The 19,215-nt window shown below is 37.0% G+C and overlaps 1 protein-coding gene across 1 annotated transcript; it reads left to right on the top strand.

The window, feature by feature from the left end:
- The first annotated feature begins 239 nt into the window (after positions 1 to 239).
- On the top strand, positions 240 to 18,995 carry LOC136800951 (ATP-dependent translocase ABCB1-like). The gene is made up of 24 exons (XM_067057563.1): positions 240 to 480; positions 792 to 855; positions 1,266 to 1,401; positions 1,628 to 1,853; positions 2,600 to 2,771; positions 3,299 to 3,423; positions 3,807 to 3,923; positions 4,635 to 4,911; positions 5,360 to 5,485; positions 6,145 to 6,348; positions 7,029 to 7,199; positions 7,716 to 7,947; positions 8,397 to 8,584; positions 10,926 to 11,105; positions 11,760 to 11,864; positions 12,187 to 12,348; positions 13,785 to 13,988; positions 14,693 to 14,934; positions 15,223 to 15,376; positions 15,602 to 15,799; positions 17,006 to 17,215; positions 17,726 to 17,826; positions 18,149 to 18,194; positions 18,736 to 18,995. Exons 1-24 carry the CDS (start codon positions 290 to 292, stop codon positions 18,925 to 18,927), a joined length of 4,023 nt encoding a protein of 1,340 aa, XP_066913664.1. The 5' UTR covers positions 240 to 289; the 3' UTR covers positions 18,928 to 18,995.
- The last annotated feature ends 220 nt before the right edge of the window (positions 18,996 to 19,215 follow it).

The raw sequence follows: 19,215 nt of genomic DNA, 5'->3' as shown, positions 1-19,215 counted from the left end.
TAGGGTTTTTAAGTGCTTACAATTTTGTTGGAAATTTAGCCTTAAAAATGTTCTTTTCAGTCTACTCTTGGTATTAGTGTGCAAACACCACGTGGAGTCCGCAACTTATATGAAGGAAAGGAGATAGGAGACTGAAATCTCCCTCCGATATTTTTGGAAACTTTATTTACGCAAAAATGTAGAGCTCAAATTTCCACGAATTGCGTACAGATATTCAATTCAATTTTGATCTGATAAGACATACAATAAAAAATTAACACAAATAATACTAACCTCTCGCGCACGAAGAATGACGGAGGAAAACGAAAACGTTCCACCGGATAATACGGATGGTTCCGTATCGATTGATGTACCGGACGGGTACGAAAACAAAGCATACACACCGGAATACATAATGGAAGATGTTCCACGTAAAACAGAAGTGAACGGAAACAATGTAGCTACAGAAAGTAACGGAAAAGTTATTGATGACGGGGCAAGGTCAGTGTCCCACTTCTTTTTACCAAGTCACTTCTCAGTTGACACACAACTTTGTTTCAACGTTCATCTAACGTTATATGGACGTTGTGAATATTAGAAAAACGTTGAAACAACGTTGTGAGCCAGTTGGGTTTTCATTTTTTTTGTAAGAATAACGTTTATAATCATACTTAGGCTCAAACTCGGTAAAAAATAAGCATAATGCTAAGCAAGGAAAATATTTCGACATTTTTTACACATTTTTCAACTTTGCCGTGAAAGTTAAATCTATGGTAGATGAACCAACCGACCAGGACTTTTTTCCATTTCAGCTCTTCGTCAAACAATGAAGGAAACGATTTGAGATCCCAATCTGTGGTTTCTGTCAGTCAGCTGGTATGTTCCATTTGATCAAAAGTTTCTCTCTCTTAAAGCGCTTGATTAGACGATCTAGGCTTCTGCTCATCTTCTAGTGAAAAGAGTTTCTTAGGACACCCCTGTGTCACAGACCCGGTGGACCCCCAAAAAATCGTCCCCGGTGGAAGAAATGCCCTACATTTTCAACCCCACTAGGAAATTGCCCTATGATTCTATCCCCATTGAAAATTGAATGGAAAAAATTGGACTCCAAAACCATCCCCATTGGAATTTTTGAGCTGGAAACAATAGATTTTCTATCCCCATTGGGATTTCGATAGAAATTTTCATCCCCACTGAGGAAAAGGTTCAACCGGGGCACTGAGACAGGGGTGTCTTAGGCACTATGATACACTATTAAGCAGACCTGCAATATCGTTTCTTTTTAGTTCCGTTATGCTTCGACTACGGATTGGGTTTTCATGTTTTTCGCTTCCATATCAGCATGTATCAATGGAGTTCTTCAACCAGTATCATTTATTATCTTTGGTGAACTAATCAATGATTTCGTTGATGAAGATTCCGGTAAGAACCACACTAATATCCCACTGCTTTTCAAACAATGTTTAGACGTTACGATTTCTTGTCACCCCGGTCGGTGTTGCAGGAAAAAAAGACTTGAATTTCCTGGAAATAAGCACAATGTCTACACTCCAAAACGTCAATAAATTTTGTTTTCTTTTTGACGCCTCAAATAATCATTTGAAATACAAAAATATTCTAATTTATGAAATTTGTATTTCTACTAAAGGGAAAACGATCGATCTCAACAAAGAAATGGAGAAATTCGGTATCTACTACGTTTACATTGGTCTTGGTGCAATCGTGTTTGGATATTTTCAAAACATGTTATGGTTAAGAGCCAGTATTAACCAAGCTTTTAGAATCAGAACATTGGCTTTTGAATCTATACTCAAACAAGATATTGGATTTTTTGATACTAACGATGCTGGTGAACTGAGTAGCAGACTGGCTGAGTGAGTACTTTATTAGAGGACTTTTTTTGGGGCTTATTTTCATTTAGGTATGAAATCTTAATGTTTTTCAAATAAGCTGAAGCGCGGAATTTAAAGAAAATCATTTAAGCTTTTTACATGTACGTAAAATTTTACTTAAGACCTTGAAGAGTGGGAACGGAAGGAAAAGTCACGTAAGACCCTTTTAATCAACAAAAACTCTACATAATGTCGGGGAAATTCCCAAATGACAGTCTTACGAATGATTTTCCATAAGGTCTAAAGTAAAATTTTACTTGCATGTAAAAAAAGCTTACGTAAATCTTTATGTTTTGCCTATACAGCATTTTGAAACCAAAGAAAGAACTACTTTCACCCCTTTTGGAGGCGCGTGAGAATAACTTTTCAGAAATTCTTTTGTTGATTTTGCTTTTTCTATGACAGGAGCGCCTTTTTTCTTTATCATGGAGAAAAAAAAAATTTGTTCGCCGAAAAACTTTTAGCGTTTAAACATTTTCTATGAGCAACTTCCTTATCTATTGTGTAAAGGAATACGATATCTGTGAATTCTACTTATTTAACTATTTCTAGAAGATATTCAAAATGAACCAGCAATGGTGACATTTTATTTCTGACAATATATATATTTCGATCTTACGATCAAATCATCCTATGGTCTAAAATCAATACAAACAAGAATGAAAAATCCGTTTTAAAATTTTTTTTATCAACACATATCTATTAACTATTTCTCTTTCTCACTTCAGTGGTGTCACTAAAGTGCAAAACGGTATTGGTGATAAAATCGGATCACTACAACACGCCATCGCCATGTTAGTTGGAGGGATCATCATTGGGTTCATCTATGGGTGGAAATTAACTCTGGTGATCATTGCAATGTCACCGTTGTTGTTCATTGGTGCCTTTGCTACTGGAAAAGTAAGTTGCTATAGTCTAAGACGTATCACTATCTAAGAAAAAAAGCTCAAAGCCAAAGAAAATCGGATAACGCTTTTTTTCGCTATTTTCCGTTTCTTCGAAACTCTCCCTGCCGATTTTTTACCGCTACTGCCATAACGGCTGTAAACTCCGTGGAAGTATATTTTTCCGCCTTTACTATCCCTGTAACGGACAATAACATCGTCTAACATTTTTGCCGCTCCATTTTTTCTTAAAGTGGACATAGCATGAAGGTAGAGCATCCAGTTAAGGTGGGCAATGTTGTGAGTTCGACTCCCAATCGGGTACTTGGGTACTTGGAGAAATCCAGGGCAAGAAGTGGTGCCTTCACTGCATTAAAGTAGACGGTTAAAGAAAAGGGAGCCTTTGTGTCGCAAGCTCACTTACTCCCAGCTGGCACACAAAGTTGTTTCGACGTTTATCTAATCTTCATAACGTCCATATAGCGTTTGATGAACGTTGAAACAAAACGTTGTGTGCTAGCTGGACTACCTTTCTCCTTGAAGGTTATTGGTATGATTACAAGTCAAGAACAAACATCTTACGCTAAAGCTGGTTCAATAGCTGAAGAAGTGTTAAGTTCAATCAGAACTGTTGTTGCGTTTGGTAGTGAAAGAAAGGAAATTGACAGGTCAGTGTTGATTCATTGTCCTTTATATTCACCAAATTTGTTCAAAGTATTTTGAAAGTGGTTCCTGAAAAATAGTACTGTTAAATATTATAACGTCAAGTGACGCTACACCATGACAAATATGCAAGAAAAAATAGATTTAGTGTTCTCGATGCATTTGCACCGCTATTGGGTAGTGCTACCACTTTCAGGAAAACTCTGGTCAAAGATATTGATTGGCCGGGATAGGGAAACTGCCTCCAGGGTTTATAAAACTCGATTGTTGATCAATTTGGTTCGTTGTTAGGCTATTACTAGTAACAGATTTGTTCTCCCACCTGTCTCAAATATTTTTGATGAAAATCCTCAATTCATATAATTTTCATTTTCTCTTGCATTTACAGATATCGTGTAAATTTGAAAGACGCGGAGAAGGCTGGTATCCGAAAAGGGTTATCAACTGGTTTCGCGTTCGCACTTTTCAATTCTACTTTGTTTGGGTGTATGGCTCTCGGTTTCTGGTAAGTATATCATCATTATTCTTTTGAAAATGATAATGTTCCCGTCTTTTACCTCATGTACCATTCACAAATTTAATAGGGAGTTTATGTATTTGCACTTTTGGAGGACGGTAGAATGACTGAAGTGATTTGGAGAATAACCCGAAGTTCAGACCCGCAAAGTCGAAGACTGTAAAAGTGTTGATTTACCTTCGTCCACAGCTTTTGAAAATAAAAATTTTCTCGCCTTTTACCTCCTGTTACATTCGCAAAGTTAATCAAACAAGCATTACAGAGGAATGGCAAAGTAATTAGCAACCGTAGTGCAGTGGTAGAGCATCCGGCTACGCTGCGCAAGGTTGTGGGTTCAACACCCCCTCCCCCGGGTTATGCCAAAGATTCTCAAAATGGTACTTGATGCCTCTCTGCTTGATGCTCGGCGATTTAGAGAAAGATCAAGGGTGTGAATAAATCCAGGGAGAAAGAGTGGCGCCCTCTCCTTCATTCGGGTAGATAGCTATCGAAAGAGGAGCCTTCGGATCGCCTCTGACCGCGGTCACGGACTTACTTACTCTATTACAGAGTAGGTTGAATTTGCCATTCTTGCTCGAGCTTCATATTCCGAAAATCAACAAAAATAAAATTACAAGAAATCTTAACATAATTTGACCGTAATTGTAGCAACTTTTTAGTAAACTCATTTGTTCCTTAAACGTATTATTTTTCGTTCAGGTATGGTGGAACATTAATTGGTGATGGAGAAATCAATGCCGGTGACCTTCTTATTGTCTTCTTCTCTGTTATGATCGGGGCTAATCAATTTGGTCAAGTCGGCCCCAATATCGAGGCCTTCTCATCGGCCCGTGGTGCCGCTTACACCATTTTCAAACTAATTGAAAGAAAACCGGTGATTGACTCGCTTACTGATGCAGGAGAAAAAACAAAGATTGAAGGAGATATTAAATTTGTTGATTGTCAATTTAGTTATCCAAGTCGCCCAGATATAAAGGTATGTTGTGTTACAATATTTTGACTTTAAAATGCCTTTTCTGGTAAATGTTTTAGATTTAGTTTGAATGTGGGAAATATCTTAATTATCTTTGGCAATTTCATGTTTTCCAGACTCGATTTCTGGCTGGGGGTCCTAGGGACCCTTACTCCCTTACAATTCTGACTCTTTGTTTTCTTCCGGCTAACCAGTCTAAGATAAGTCGATTTTAAACTTAAAACTTCTTTGAAAAAAAGAATTTCTTCAGTCGAAGCAAACCATGGCTTTTTGCTTTTCGGTCAATTTTGAAATTAAGCGTTGAGCTCATTGAGTTTAAAATTCCGAAGGGACTAGAGATGAAACTCTGGGATGCAAGCTACATATTTCCCATATTTCAAGATACCACTCTAGCCTTTTAGGCTTTCAATGGTTGAATCTGCTTTGGTAACATTTAATTATTTTCTTCTAGATTTTGCGTGGATTAAATTTGAATATCAAGCCAGGGACAACATGTGCTTTAGTTGGGGAATCAGGTTGTGGAAAGTCGACAACTGTCAAGTTGATTCAACGTTTTTACGATGCTGCCGGAGGGAGAGTAAGTTTTTTAGAATTTGAAAACGTTTGAGGCATGAAACTCTAATGATTCCAAACAAAACAGAACTTGCTTGATAAAGCCTTACGCTGCTTCAACCAGTTCTTTCATTTGTTACGTCTCTTGTCACCGAACCAGTTGACACCCGCCCAACTGGAAACTTTTGCCAAGATTTCATCTACGATGGGAAAAATACCTTGAAAGACCCATATAATTTCAGTTCATGCTAATTCTCACTTTCCAAAACTTCAACTCATTGAATGGTGAGACTCTCAAAAAGTTGATCAAAGAGTAGAGGTCCATGGTGTTGTTTTGGATTCGAGTACCAGTGACAACCCATCGGAAAGTCTAATCTATTCATGATATGCAACATTGCAATGTCTTTTGACATTACATCACGGACCCGCCAGCTGATTGGTTGTAAGTGACGTAAAATCAGTCAATACGTCACTTTCAACCAATCAACTGTTGGATCTGTGGAAGACATTGCAATGGTGCATATCATGAATTCGATTTACAGAGAGATTCGAATTAAAGAGTGTATTTTCCGAGGATATTCAGTTGACTAATAATAAGTTTAAATTATAGAAAGATTCTAAAATAGAAATCCAGATTAGACAGAGCCTATTTCCTATAATCTGTTTTTCAAAATTATTTTTCAGGTTCAAATTGACGGCGTTGACATTAAACGTATCAACGTCAAACATTTACGTAAACACATTGGCGTTGTATCGCAAGAGCCTGTTCTCTTTGACGCCAGTATCAAGAAAAATATTTTGATGGGCCACCCAGAGGCTACTGAAGATATGGTGATCGAAGCTGCAAAAAATGCCAATGCTCATGATTTTATATCCAAACTACCACAGGTAAAGTCTGCTAAATTATTTATTTTTTACACTCGTTGAAATTGATTTCGTTTTTAAAAAATTGAGGTTTTAAGTCTGAGCTGAAGGGCTAGAAGTGGAAATGAAACTATCTAAAACTTGTATGGTTTTCACACAAATGCTAGATTGAAAGAAAAAATTATCTCCAGATTTCGAAAAATGAGTTGTACGAAAACAAAGAGAGTACCAGATTCAATATGTCATTTCGAGTGTGGTTGACTTTAAAGCTTTACTTTTCTTGTTTGGGAAAGGTTGAACATTTTACTCTAGCCATGTGGGCTTTAAACTAAACGGGCGTCACATTCTTTTTAAACGCTTGCTAAGAAATAGCTCATTTCTCACAATGTTTCTTTTTTTGTGCAGTTGAAAACTTTTTTTTGAAAGTACAATTCTAAAAGTATAATTCCCCCACAATGTTTAATACCATTGCCACGATTATGATTATACAGTTGAGTCACTTTATCTCGAACCTCTATAACTCGATGTCTCCTTAACTAGAACAAATTTTATTGTCCCTTCAGTTAACAATGCTTTAAAAACCTTACTCCATAATTCGAAATTTTCTTAAATCGGACAAATTATTGTAATTCACGCACGTGTTCGAGTTCTAGAGACTCGACTGTATCTCAAATAAGATCCAAATGTTATTTCAACTATTTTAGGGTTACGATACCAATGTGGGTGAAGGAGGTGCGCAACTCAGTGGTGGTCAAAAACAACGTATTGCAATCGCACGTGCTTTGGTTCGTGATCCTAAGATATTGCTTTTAGATGAAGCTACATCTGCGCTAGATACAGGAAGTGAAGCTATCGTACAGGCGGCGCTAGATAAGGTAGGTAGTTATTTGAATAATGTTTACGCTTCGAGACTGTTGGAGATCTCTTGTTAAAGACAATGCTAGATTTCTTGAAAAAAATAAGATCTCTTTAGCAAGGTGTCAGGTTTTAAAATTGTAATGAAAAAGAATTCAGTTTCTTTTCGTTTTTGCCAACAAACCAACAATGAATCGAGCTCAAAAATATGGAAAAGCTTTGTCTAAGGTTGTATTTTCTCATTGAGCTTAAAGCCCAAAAGCCCAAAAATCTCTAACCTTTTCCAGGCAAGATAATGAAGCCACTTTTTTGCCCATTCAGAACACACCTAGAACGCGCTGCAATCATGACGACGGATTGTATTTAGCGCCCCTTTTGTTTTGGAGGACTACATTTTTTTTAAATCAAGTGATACATTTTAGTTTCAATCGCGGGCGTTTGTGTAAAAACTACGCACGGGCTTGAAACTTATTGGTTTCTAAGAATTTAGCCTCATCAAACAAACTCATTTAGAAATGACTATCTATTGTTTCTAGGCTAGTCTTGGACGTACCACAGTAATTATCGCACATCGATTGTCGACAGTAAAAAATGCTGACTCGATTGCCGTTGTCTCTGCTGGCCAAGTTTCTGAACTTGGCTCACACAAAGAATTAATGGATAAGCGAGGAGAATATTTCAAATTAGTCATGTTACAAAATTTTGAAGAACAAGAAGAAGAAGAATTAAATTCGGAACTTGGATCGGTTATCAGTGAATCCGAAAGAGGTGAGATATTAACCCGATCGGGTTCAGTTCTTTCTAGGTTTTTTCTGAATGCAATGAACGTTTCCCTATTGTTTGAGTGATTCTGGCAAAACATATTTCTAATCGGATACGCCCTTACTGTTGCATTTAACGGAGCTTAGTTTGGCGGTAAGTTAGTTCAAAACAACAACAGTTATCTGTAATTTCGTAGAAAATACCCATAATTATGCCATGCCATTACAGATCTCTTTAACTTTGACCGTAATGCAACGGTAGTGCATTCGGCTACTTTGTGAAAGGTCGTGGGTTCAATCATCAAAGGATCAAGTTGAGGCAAACTAGGGTTATGGCCAATGAAAGGGAAGCCTTTGGGTTGCATGACTTACGTCGCAGACTTACTTATAATTGTCATATCAAAGAAAAAATCTCTAAAATATCAAGTTTAAACCAATGGCCTATATTTCTTCTAGAGGAAATCATTGCTCGAAAGATGATGCGATCACTTTCACAATTATCCAATACTGGTTCTGAAACTGATCAACAACTGGTGAAGGAGTTGATTGACCGAGAAATAACTCACCGAAAATCCATAAGACGTGTTAAATCAACTGTCGGCACACAAAAACAAGTATCTAAACTAGATCGCCAATTATCTCAGGTGAGCTGACTATATATACCTGTTTGAAGATAATGCTTCTACTTATTCCCTATAGAAAAAGGTTTCTTATACCGGGTATCCCAGAAAAAAGAGATGCCTTGGAGCTTTCACAAGATACTTCACTAATTGGTCATTTAAAGTGTTATTTTCTTATCTTCGAACCGAAAATAACTTTATTTATTTACTATTTCTCAAAAATGAGACACTCACCCCCCCCCCCTCAAAAAGGATAGGAAGAAAAAGACACACAAATTTTACGAGACAGGTTTCACACTTATTCTAATAGTAATAGTCGGGTCCAAGCCTCTCAAAATAAATACATTTATTTGCCTTACCAAATACTAAATATAATAGAAATATTAGCTACTCATCTTTACATAAAAATCAACTTCACACCCGTTCTTATCCTTTGCATACCATTATACGTTACTCATGTCACATATTTATTATCACAAACACATTCCTTCCATTTACACTTCGATTCTCACAAGGTTATCATCAACTGAAATTTCGACATCCCCCGGACAAAAACTTCCAAACCCCGGTGGTCAAAATTGGGTGCCCAGACTGTCTCTGAAAACTGAGCTGTTTGGAAGAAACCGTAAGGAATTGAAAATTCGAGTTATGCTTCATAGTCAGATACCCTCATCCTCTTCTAACTGTCCACTTACCTTTATTTTATAAAAGTATACACAATGATTTAATAGTTTTTGTCTTGTGCTCCCTCGCACCGTATATGTGCTCCCTCGCACCGTATAATGTACTCCCTCGCACCGTATATGTACTCCTTCACAATTATTTATGTATGATAATATATCATCGTCTACTTAAAATCTACATAAATTGCTAAGGGAAGTAACTAATAGCTAATGGAACTGTGGCGAAGTTGCTAGAGTTTGCAAGAAGTTACTAGTTGAGAGCTTGCCGACGTGTGAATAGCATCACTCAGAACACCCTTTTGAATTGCACGCTTCTGATCTTTAATTTTCGGAACGCAAATTAAAACCAAAATCGACATTTTATCCGAAACCGTAAATAAATTCATATAGAGATGACGCGTTCTTTAGAAAAAGTAATAAGATTCTTTTATTACATCTTAACGACCAACCAAATCAAATAAATGGTTGTAAAAACTCCAGCTTGTTCCAGAAAAAAGTCCCCCTCTTTGAAGTGAATTTTTTCGAGTTTTATGAACTGTTAAATAATCAATCCTTTTGCATTGGAAAGAGGAAGGCTAAGGAAGAGGAAGGATTTTTAGGGGTCGTTTGTCAAATTTGGTCACCTAGATCAAAAGTTATAGTCTGAATGCTAAAACATTACTTTTCAAAAAAGCTTCTAATTGATATAGAAAGCGGCCTATGTACTTTAATTCCCAACATTATGAAAGCAAGCGCTCAAATCTTTAACGGCGTATTGAAGATTTGCTTCCGTAATATTTGAAGTTATATAAATTTGAATAAAAAACCTCCATATGTGATATAAATCATTTTAGTGTATCTGAAATAAGCGAAACTCGAGTACACTTAAGACTTTTCACTAAAGTGCGCTTCAGATGGGTTGCATTGGTGAAAGGAAAATTACAGACACTTGAAAAAAGAAACAGTACATAAACCCCTAATCGATCTCACATTAACTTTATTTTGATAATATGGTCTGTATTTTAGACAAAAGGAAAAGAAGATTAATCCAATTGCAATTAAAATCTTTACTAAACGTGCGCTCTGCCGGATGAGCTTTTCTAACATTGTTGGTCAATGAAAATTAAAGACGCTTTAAACAAATCAGAAGATAAACCGATTGAGTTTGAAGCCAGAGGGGCTAGAGTAGAATCTCTAACCTTTTGCTAGCAAGCACCTCACTAAAAACCGGGATTTTTCATCTCGTTTCTTAGTGAGTTCCACTTTGACAATTTTCGAAAAATAGAAGCCTGTCAGGTGTTTTGACGCAAATTCGATTATTTTGCTACTGCAGGAGCTTCGAAAGTTAAAAGTGACGTCAAAAAATCGAATGTTTAGAGCCCGAAAACCCGGGCTCAAAACATTCGAAAAAGTCGCAAAGTGGAATAGACGTTAATTGCGTAAAAAAACGCGGGTGACGTGTAGTATAGGCTAACCTTTTGCAGGCAAGAAAGCTGAAGCCACTTATTTCCCATTAATCTAGCGATAGATTTTACTTTAAATCCGACGTTTATGTAAAAACTACGCGCGGGCGTTCTGGATGGGAAATAAGTGGTTTCATTTCCCATCCAGGAGTCTCGAGTCTAGTCCTTCGGGCTTGTCAATGGGTATAACCCTTATCTCAGTCACATTAACTTCAATTGATAATCTGGTCTGTATTTTAGACAAAAGAAGTAAAAGAAGAAGAACTCCCTGAAGACGAGCCAGTCCAAATCCCACCTATCAGCCGCATCTTGAAATTGAATGCAAAAGAATGGCCTTACATTGTAACCGGTATATTCTTCAGTGCAATCGCTGGTACTATGCCTGTCTTGTTTGCCATCATCTTGGCTGAAATCTTACAGGTAAGTAGATACTAATGGACCCTGTCAGATATGAATATTTGGTAAATTTGGGACATTGTCACAAAGAACAAACGAAAGATTTGCCCATTTACACCCTTGAAAGTGGCAAAAATGAGTAAAAGTAGACGAAAGATTTAAGAATTTTCTAATTTCCACCCTGAGAATTGTCAAATATTCTCTAACCAAAGTCGACCCTGTCTTGTAAATTAGTAAATCGGGGACCCTGTCATATATCTTCAGAGCCTAAATGAGGGACACTGACCAGTGGCACGTCCCGTACCTAATTTTGCCTATGTGGAGCGGGGTGGCGGGGTGGACTCTAATTACAAAAATGGATCTGTAGTTTTGCCAAAAATGGTTCTCAGGCCTCTCCAGAGACAGTAAGCTCAATAAGGTATAAATAACCGATAATACTAAAGCTGATTATGTGTGTAAGATTTATCTCCTACATAAGTTGTGCTGGTTTCATGCAAACGCTGGATTGAAAGTAAGATTTACTGCAAGAAGTTGAAAAGTGTAAAACATGAAGTCAAAGAAAGTTCTGGATTCAATCCATCATCCGAAATGAAAAATATTTTAATCCTCTTTACCGTCATACTTTTCTACTTTTGTTTTTTTGTTTTTTTTATCCTCTTTCTATATAACCTTTTTCAGTCCTTTGCAGAGAACGATCCACAGGAGATGGAAAAGAAAATGGAATTCTGGGCCATTATGTTTATGGTAATTGGACTGGTCATCGGTGTTGCTTTCTTCATCGCTGTAAGTAAACTACGGTTGAAATATCTGTCTCTCATTAGTTTCGATGTGGTGGTGTTTCTAAATAATATTATTAAGTGCTCCTAGGCTCCAAATAAACGGGGAGTTAAAATTAAGTAGGGGGCGTTTAGAAGATCTTCGAAATTCTAATCAAAGCGGAGGGGCCTAATTGCCGGGGGGTCGGATTACTTCTGAAAGATTACCAGGGGGCGTTTATTTGGAACCCAAGAGTAAACTAGTCGGAGTAATACAATTTTCTTTCAATATTTAAAAGTTTAATTCTTTACCTTGAGTTTAAACATCTTTTGTTCTCTTCCCCTACTAGCAATACCTATTTGCGAAAGCAGGCGAAGCGCTCACAACACGTCTCCGTGAAATGGCGTTCACTTCATTATTGCGTCAAGAAATTGGATATTTTGATTTACCACAACACAGTACTGGAGCTCTTTCGGCAAGACTGTCTGCAGACGCATCTGCAGTTCAGGGGGTGAGTTTTTGTTTAATGATACCATTTCTAATGATTCTGAGTGTTCTTTTTTAACTGTAAAATTTAAATCATTTGCGGTTTTATGTATTCGAGATCAATCGAGGGGGACAGTATAAAGCAAAGTTAACATTTCTCTAAAATCATCGTCCACTTTGCTCGACGATGGTAAAGACACCAAAACAATGTCGTCTGTTTAGGTGAGCAAAGGCGATATAGAGCCGTACATCAACTATCGATTTTGTTTTGTATCGATTTCACTTACCGTCACCCTCGATATCTTCCGATAAATAAACTCGGTATTTATTGGTAGATGGAGGAACCATGAGTTTTCGATTTAAGAGATTGGGTGAGTGAGTTGACCAGTGAGTGATGTCAAATTTCTGACTGAAGTCGGTTGCACTGATGTACACGCCCGTCTCACAGCGCCGGTGAAACTTTTTTTCTCAGTGGGGATACAAATTCCTATTGGAATCCCAATAGGGATAGAAGTTCCTTTGTTCCAAGGTTAAAAATTTCATTGGCAATGGTTTAAAGTGCATTTTTTTTAAATTGAATTTCGAATGGGGATGAAATAAATGTTAATTTCCAAGTGGGGCTGAAATTAAGGTATTTTCCCACAGGGAACGAATTTGTTGTTAATCTTTCCAGTGGGGCTGGGTTTCCAGCAGGTCTGTGACACACTGCCGTTTCAGAGCCAAAGGAGGTAAGTTACAAATTTTCAAAAAATCTTTTTTTTCAAAAATCATGGTTTTTTGACCTGCTCTATCAGATGGTGTTACTTATTTTCATTGAAAATGCCTATTTCAGACTTGCCAAAAGAGGTATGTTACAAAAATTCATAAATTTCTCATTTTAAATGATGAAAAAATGTTTTGAAAGTGAAAAATTGGAGGTAAGTTACAAAATCTCTTTAAATAAAAAGCTGTAAGTAACAAAGATTTTCCAAAATTTTGCTTAAAAAGATGTAAGTAACACATTTTTGAACAAAAAATTAATTAATCAAAATACTTTCAATAAGATCTGAATAGATTTTATGGAAATCGATTCTTTGCTAGATTCTTTATATTTAGTGTAAAAATTGGTACTAAATGGTCAAAATTGATCCTTCTGACACGTTTTTCTTGATTTATTCCAAATCCAGAATATTCAGAAATTGTTACATACCTCCTTTGGCTCTAAAACGGCAGACAGGGGTATGATGTTATCACAGAAACAGAATCTAAACGTTATCTTTCCCTGGTAAACTAGACCAATTCCTTTGTGACATTTAAAGGTTAAGAAATGACAAGACAGACTTCCAGTTTTGAAAACTAAGGATTAATGAAAAGACATGTTCATGATATGCACCATTGTAATGGCTTCCACCAATCAGCTATTGTGTCTGTGATGTAATGGTGCATATCATGAATTCTTATAATTCATGTTTCTATCTTTAGGCTACAAGCACACGTCTCAACACATTGACACAAGTAGTGGTAACTGGTCTATCATCACTCATCGTCGCCTTCGCTTATTCCTGGCAATTGAGTCTTTTGGTGTTAGCCTTTGTTCCATTCATTGCAATGTTTGGTGCTATCCAGACTAGTTTGAATACAAGTTTTGCAGGCGATGCTCAAAAGAAATTGTCGCAAGCTGGAGCGGTAAGTGAAAAGATACTTGTCATTGGCCAAATTTATATCCATAATTTTCCTAGGGATACCTCCTGCCGTCAGGGTACCACGCCGAGGTTCTGAAAATTAAACCTTAATGTAAGACTTGTCTTTACTTAAAGATATTTCATTATCTAGTGAGTATTTTAGGAAGGAATTCTTTCAAATTTCAATCTAGCCGTGAACAGACCCCGAACCCAATTTCTTCAGAAAATTTAAAATTTATCGCTATAGAGGGTCCCAATATTGTACCAAAACGTGATACTCAATTACACCCTTTTTCCCTGGGGGGGGGGGGGTGGTACTAGGGTTGCGAGCTGACGGAGGGGGTGCCGTCCGACTTTCGACCCTTGGACCCTTACTGTGACTAAAAAGGCGAGAAAACATGGAAAAATTTTGTGAATTTAACGACCCTCGTCGAGACAATATAGACCGATTTTGACGAAATTGCCATCTTTCCGGGGGTAAAAGGCTGAAATTTTCCTATTTGTCCGACCCTTAGTGGGACAGAAATTTGATTTTCTGATTTTTTCGACCCTTGGTGGGACTTTGGAGATCCAAAAACTGTACCCTTAGGGGCGGCACATACCGTACCCTCCATTTCCCTAAGTACCCCACCCCCGGGTAATTGTAATTCTAATCCTAGCTAAAATGAGTTTCAAGTTTTCATTTTATAACTTTTTCTTCCCATTTAGATCTCAACGGAAGCTATCATGCAAATTCGAACTGTTGCTTCACTTGGCAAAGAAGATTTCTTTTTTGATAAATATAAATCCCTTTTAATGGGACCCACACAAGGGTCGAGAAAAGGTGCCCATATATACGGTATTGCATATGGGTTTTCAATCGGTGTGATGTTGTTTTCAAATGGCGCTTGCTTTCGACTCGGTGGATATTTGGCCGAAAGGGACGGGTTATCCCTGTCTTCCATTGTAAAGTAAGTTTATTGACGCAAAGTCTTTCCATTCTATAGCGAATTTTATGCAAATTTGCGAGAAATGATTCCGTTGAATATTCTGAAAGCGAAAGTTTATTCTCGCGAAAAAATGTATTTCCATAGTATTGACTTTTGGTCATGAATGTGGAAAAAGACAAATAAAGGTGAATCTCGTTCGAGATAAGGAGATTAAAGTTATGGAGACTGTACTGTAATTGCTTTTCAAAGAGGGTCAGTGAAGACTAACGTGTCGTAAAGTTACTATTACCCCCCGTCTTATTATTTCAGGGTTATCATTGGCATTCAGTTCGGCGCTATGACGGCGGGACAAGTCGCCTCTTTTGCGCCAGATTACGTCAAAGCTAAAACAGCGGCAGGCCGCATCCTTGCTCTCTTTGATCGTAAACCAGCAATCGACTCATATAGTACTGAAGGCATAAAGGTATCTTTTTATCTTCATTCTATTTTTTATTCGACTAAAATGTATGTATGGATATATGGCAGTCATCTATAATCCTAGACTAGTAAAAATCTATAATGAACCCATTCAAAATCTATTTCCAGATTTTTTAGTACAATTGTTTTCTTTTGGTTTTTCATCAAGTTATTAGCTAAGAATTGATTTAAAAAATTATCGTAGTCTTAATATTTCATTTGTATTTTACAGAACGAGATCAAAGGTGACATCACATTCACAGATGTTGAATTTACTTATCCAACTCGACAGAATGTTCCTATCCTTCAAAAGTTGAACATCAAAATCCCACGCGGGCGAACGGTTGCTTTCGTTGGAGCGAGCGGTTGTGGGAAATCAACTTCTGTTTCACTCTTAGAAAGATTTTACGAAGTGGCTGGTGGAGAAGTGGTAAGTGTTCCACCTCTTCATATTCGCTCAAGTCTTCATCTTAGACTCTGTTCGGTGTGTTTTCGCATAACAACGTCATTAAAGGTTTCTTATTATGTTGTTGACAGTCAATCAAATGTGATTAACGTGTTGAACTGTTTGTTATCATGTCAAATCATATAAACACCCCTGGGGTAAATCACTTGAAAAAAGGTGTACATACGATACTTTTTGACTTTTTTTGACTTTTTCCCGACAAAAACGCCCACCGCCTTCGGGCGCCCAACATTTTCCGCACAAGTCTGTCCAATAACGCCAACCACCCATAAATTTTGCTTCACCCATCCGCCCATTCAAGAAACTTTTTGACTTTTTCGAGACTTTTTTCTAACTTTTATTTGACTTTTTGACTTTTCTCTAAGAATTTTTGACTTTTTCTTTGACATTTTTGACTTTTTTTTGACAATTTTGACTTTTTTTTGACTTTTTGTAGAGGTGTACGATAATTTTTTGAGTGATTTACCCCTCGTAAACACCCCTGGGGCACCCTTTCAGTGCATTTTCTCTTGATTTACCCAACCCTTATAGTACACTATATCTATCATCAGCTGTAAATCTGCGTGAAAGAAGAAGCTTGGGAAATTTTCTGTTTCAAAGAAAGACTGAGAAAATTATTCTTGTCAGCTGTAATTATCAGACAATAGAAACTTTTTCAAACAAACAAAGAAGTAAAAACCTTTCTTTTTAACAATTATTTTGAATTTGTTTTAAAATTCGACCCTTGCAGTGCAATCTCACAGAAACACACACCCTTACAGTGCATTTTGGGATGCTGAAAAACCCCACCCTTAAGCGCAGCACATGACGTCGGTCAGATTATATGAGTGCCCCTCCCCCGGGAAGCACCCCCTTCTCACAGACCCGGTAGAATTTTTTCAGCCAGTGGGGGTGAAAATAACGGACCAAAAAACGATGGGGATTGATGATATTCCCCTACTTTTAATGACTTGGAATTTCAATTCTTTTGTTTTCAAGTCAGAAAATTCAGTGGAGATAACATATTATTTCGCAGCAAGGATTGGTTTATTTGACTATTTTCAGTGGGGACAGAAATTGGAGGATAATTTTCCACCGGGGACGATATTTTGGATAATTTTTCCAGTGGGAAGGGGCCCCAGTGGGTCTGTGAGAAGGGGTGTATTTAAGCTTACTATGTCTTCCCTTTAGCTCATTGATGACATCCCAATCAAAGATTATAATATCCGTGCATTGCGTTCACAAATCGGAATAGTTCAACAAGAACCCGTTTTATTCGATCGGTCAATTCGGGATAACATTTTATACGGTATCGAAGACCCATCACAAATCACTCAAGAACAGATCGAAGAAGCATGCAGAAATTCGAATATTCATCACGTGATCATGAACTTGCCAAATGTAAGTTTTAATTAAAGTACAAAATTAGATTCCAAATTCTTATTCCAGTACCATAAAAGTTTTTCATAAGAACAAGCTATATGAGAAGATAAGGCTTCGATCGTCAAAATATTAAGAACAAGTTAGGATCTTTTTAGGGCTTTGCGAACTCTAAAACACCTAAATTCTTAAGAAATTGTACAAAAATACTCATAAAATGGTGAAAATAAGAACTTTTTAAGAACATTTTTTAGGCTTAAAAATTTAAGAACAACCAAAGGCTTCAAAATCTTTTGATGTTCTCATAGAAAAAACGGCTATAGGGCTGTTCGAAACATAAAATTTCAGGCAATATTCGGGGACAGAAATAATATTAAAAGTTTTACAATATCTTGCATAATAACCATGCTAGCGGCTGCAACAACAGCTTCTGGGGAATGTAAAACCATTTGATAGCTTTATCTACCCAGAGTACTGTCAATGACTTCAAACATGACGAAAATTTCATTTAATTCTTCTTTGTCTTTTCAGGGTTATGACACAAAAGTTGGAGACAAAGGAACATTGATATCAGGTGGTCAAAAACAAAGAATTGCCATTGCACGTGCGCTTATCAGGAATCCAAAGATTTTCGACCGCCGGAGGCGGTTTCTTTCATAGTGGTACGCTAATCTCGCTTTGCCTTGGCTCATTACTTTGTCTGCCATTTACTTTCGGTTTTTTTAACTAGATTACCCAGGTGTTTCTCTTTTTTTTCCCTGAATGTCTTTTATTCGGAATTGAATAATCGAGACATGAAAAATGACTATATTGTAATCTGTTTTCAATGAATAATCTAAAATGTACTGGAGATGACATGTAGGCGTTAATAATGTGCGCGCGCTCTTTCGCGAGCGTGATGCGTGATGGAAGGCGGTCGTTTCAGTGTGGTTTAGATCCACACTGTGACCTAGTACTACTTGATGAAGCTACATCTGCGCTAGATTCTGAAAGTGAAAAGGTGAGCCTTTTAGGTTTTCACAGAAAGTGAAAGTGTTTTGTTCCAAAATAGATTTTTCTGAGATAACGCTCAGAACTTTGGTTCTTTGAGCACTCTATAGACTCTGTCGGGGAGCAAGCTCTGCATAGCAGTCTATGCTTACTTATCCGAGCCACACTGATGAGTCATGTGAAGGACGAAACACGTGTCTGATGATAGACGTATTTTTAAATATAATTTTTCATAATGCATAATGCATAATGCATAAGAACTTAGAGTTTCGGAATAACTGTCCAATTTGGACACAATTATGTACATGGCAGCCTATATTAGCTTAAAATTTATGTACATAACAAACCCACACATTTATAAAACCCAAAGGGCTAGATTTCGTGTTTCGCTGATGAAAAGTCTGCCGTATTTCATTTGTTAAGTTATGGGGCTCCACTAGCACTATAAAATTGTATATAACAATACCCCAAAAAAAACCAACGAATACCCCCAAAGGTTAAAATCAGGAGATTGCAAAAAATTTAATGATTTTGTTTTATTATTTCCAAAGATTGTACAAGAAGCACTAGACCATGCCATGGAGGGTCGCACGTCAATCGTCATCGCACATCGTCTATCAACCATACAAAATGCTGACGTCATTGCTGTCATACAAGGTGGAAAAATAGTTGAAATGGGCAACCATTTTGAATTATTAGCAATGAAGGGTGCTTACCATTTATTAACAGAAGCTCAAATGTAAACTTGTTTCAACGTTATGTTTTCTTCCTAAATAACAGAAACTATATTATATTGTTTTTGGATAAAACATTTCTGGAATTATCAGTAATTGCCATCCTCGACAATGTTATTACCGGGTTATTACAATGAAGATAAGCAAAAAATTCCAACAATGTGCTTCGAAAAAGTTTCTGTAATATCGGTACCGGTTCTTTACATCGAAGATTTTATAATCGAAATAGGTAGACCTTCTCAATATGTCACTATCAAGACTTGACACAAGATATCAAGTATTCTTTAGACACGGATT

This window comes from Clytia hemisphaerica, unplaced genomic scaffold, assembly GCF_902728285.1.
Source record: "Clytia hemisphaerica strain Z4C2 unplaced genomic scaffold, Clytia hemisphaerica genome assembly, whole genome shotgun sequence".
NCBI lineage: Eukaryota > Metazoa > Cnidaria > Hydrozoa > Leptothecata > Clytiidae > Clytia > Clytia hemisphaerica.
The sequence above is the reverse complement of the archived record's forward strand: the minus strand, read 5'-3'. Positions and strand labels throughout refer to the sequence as shown.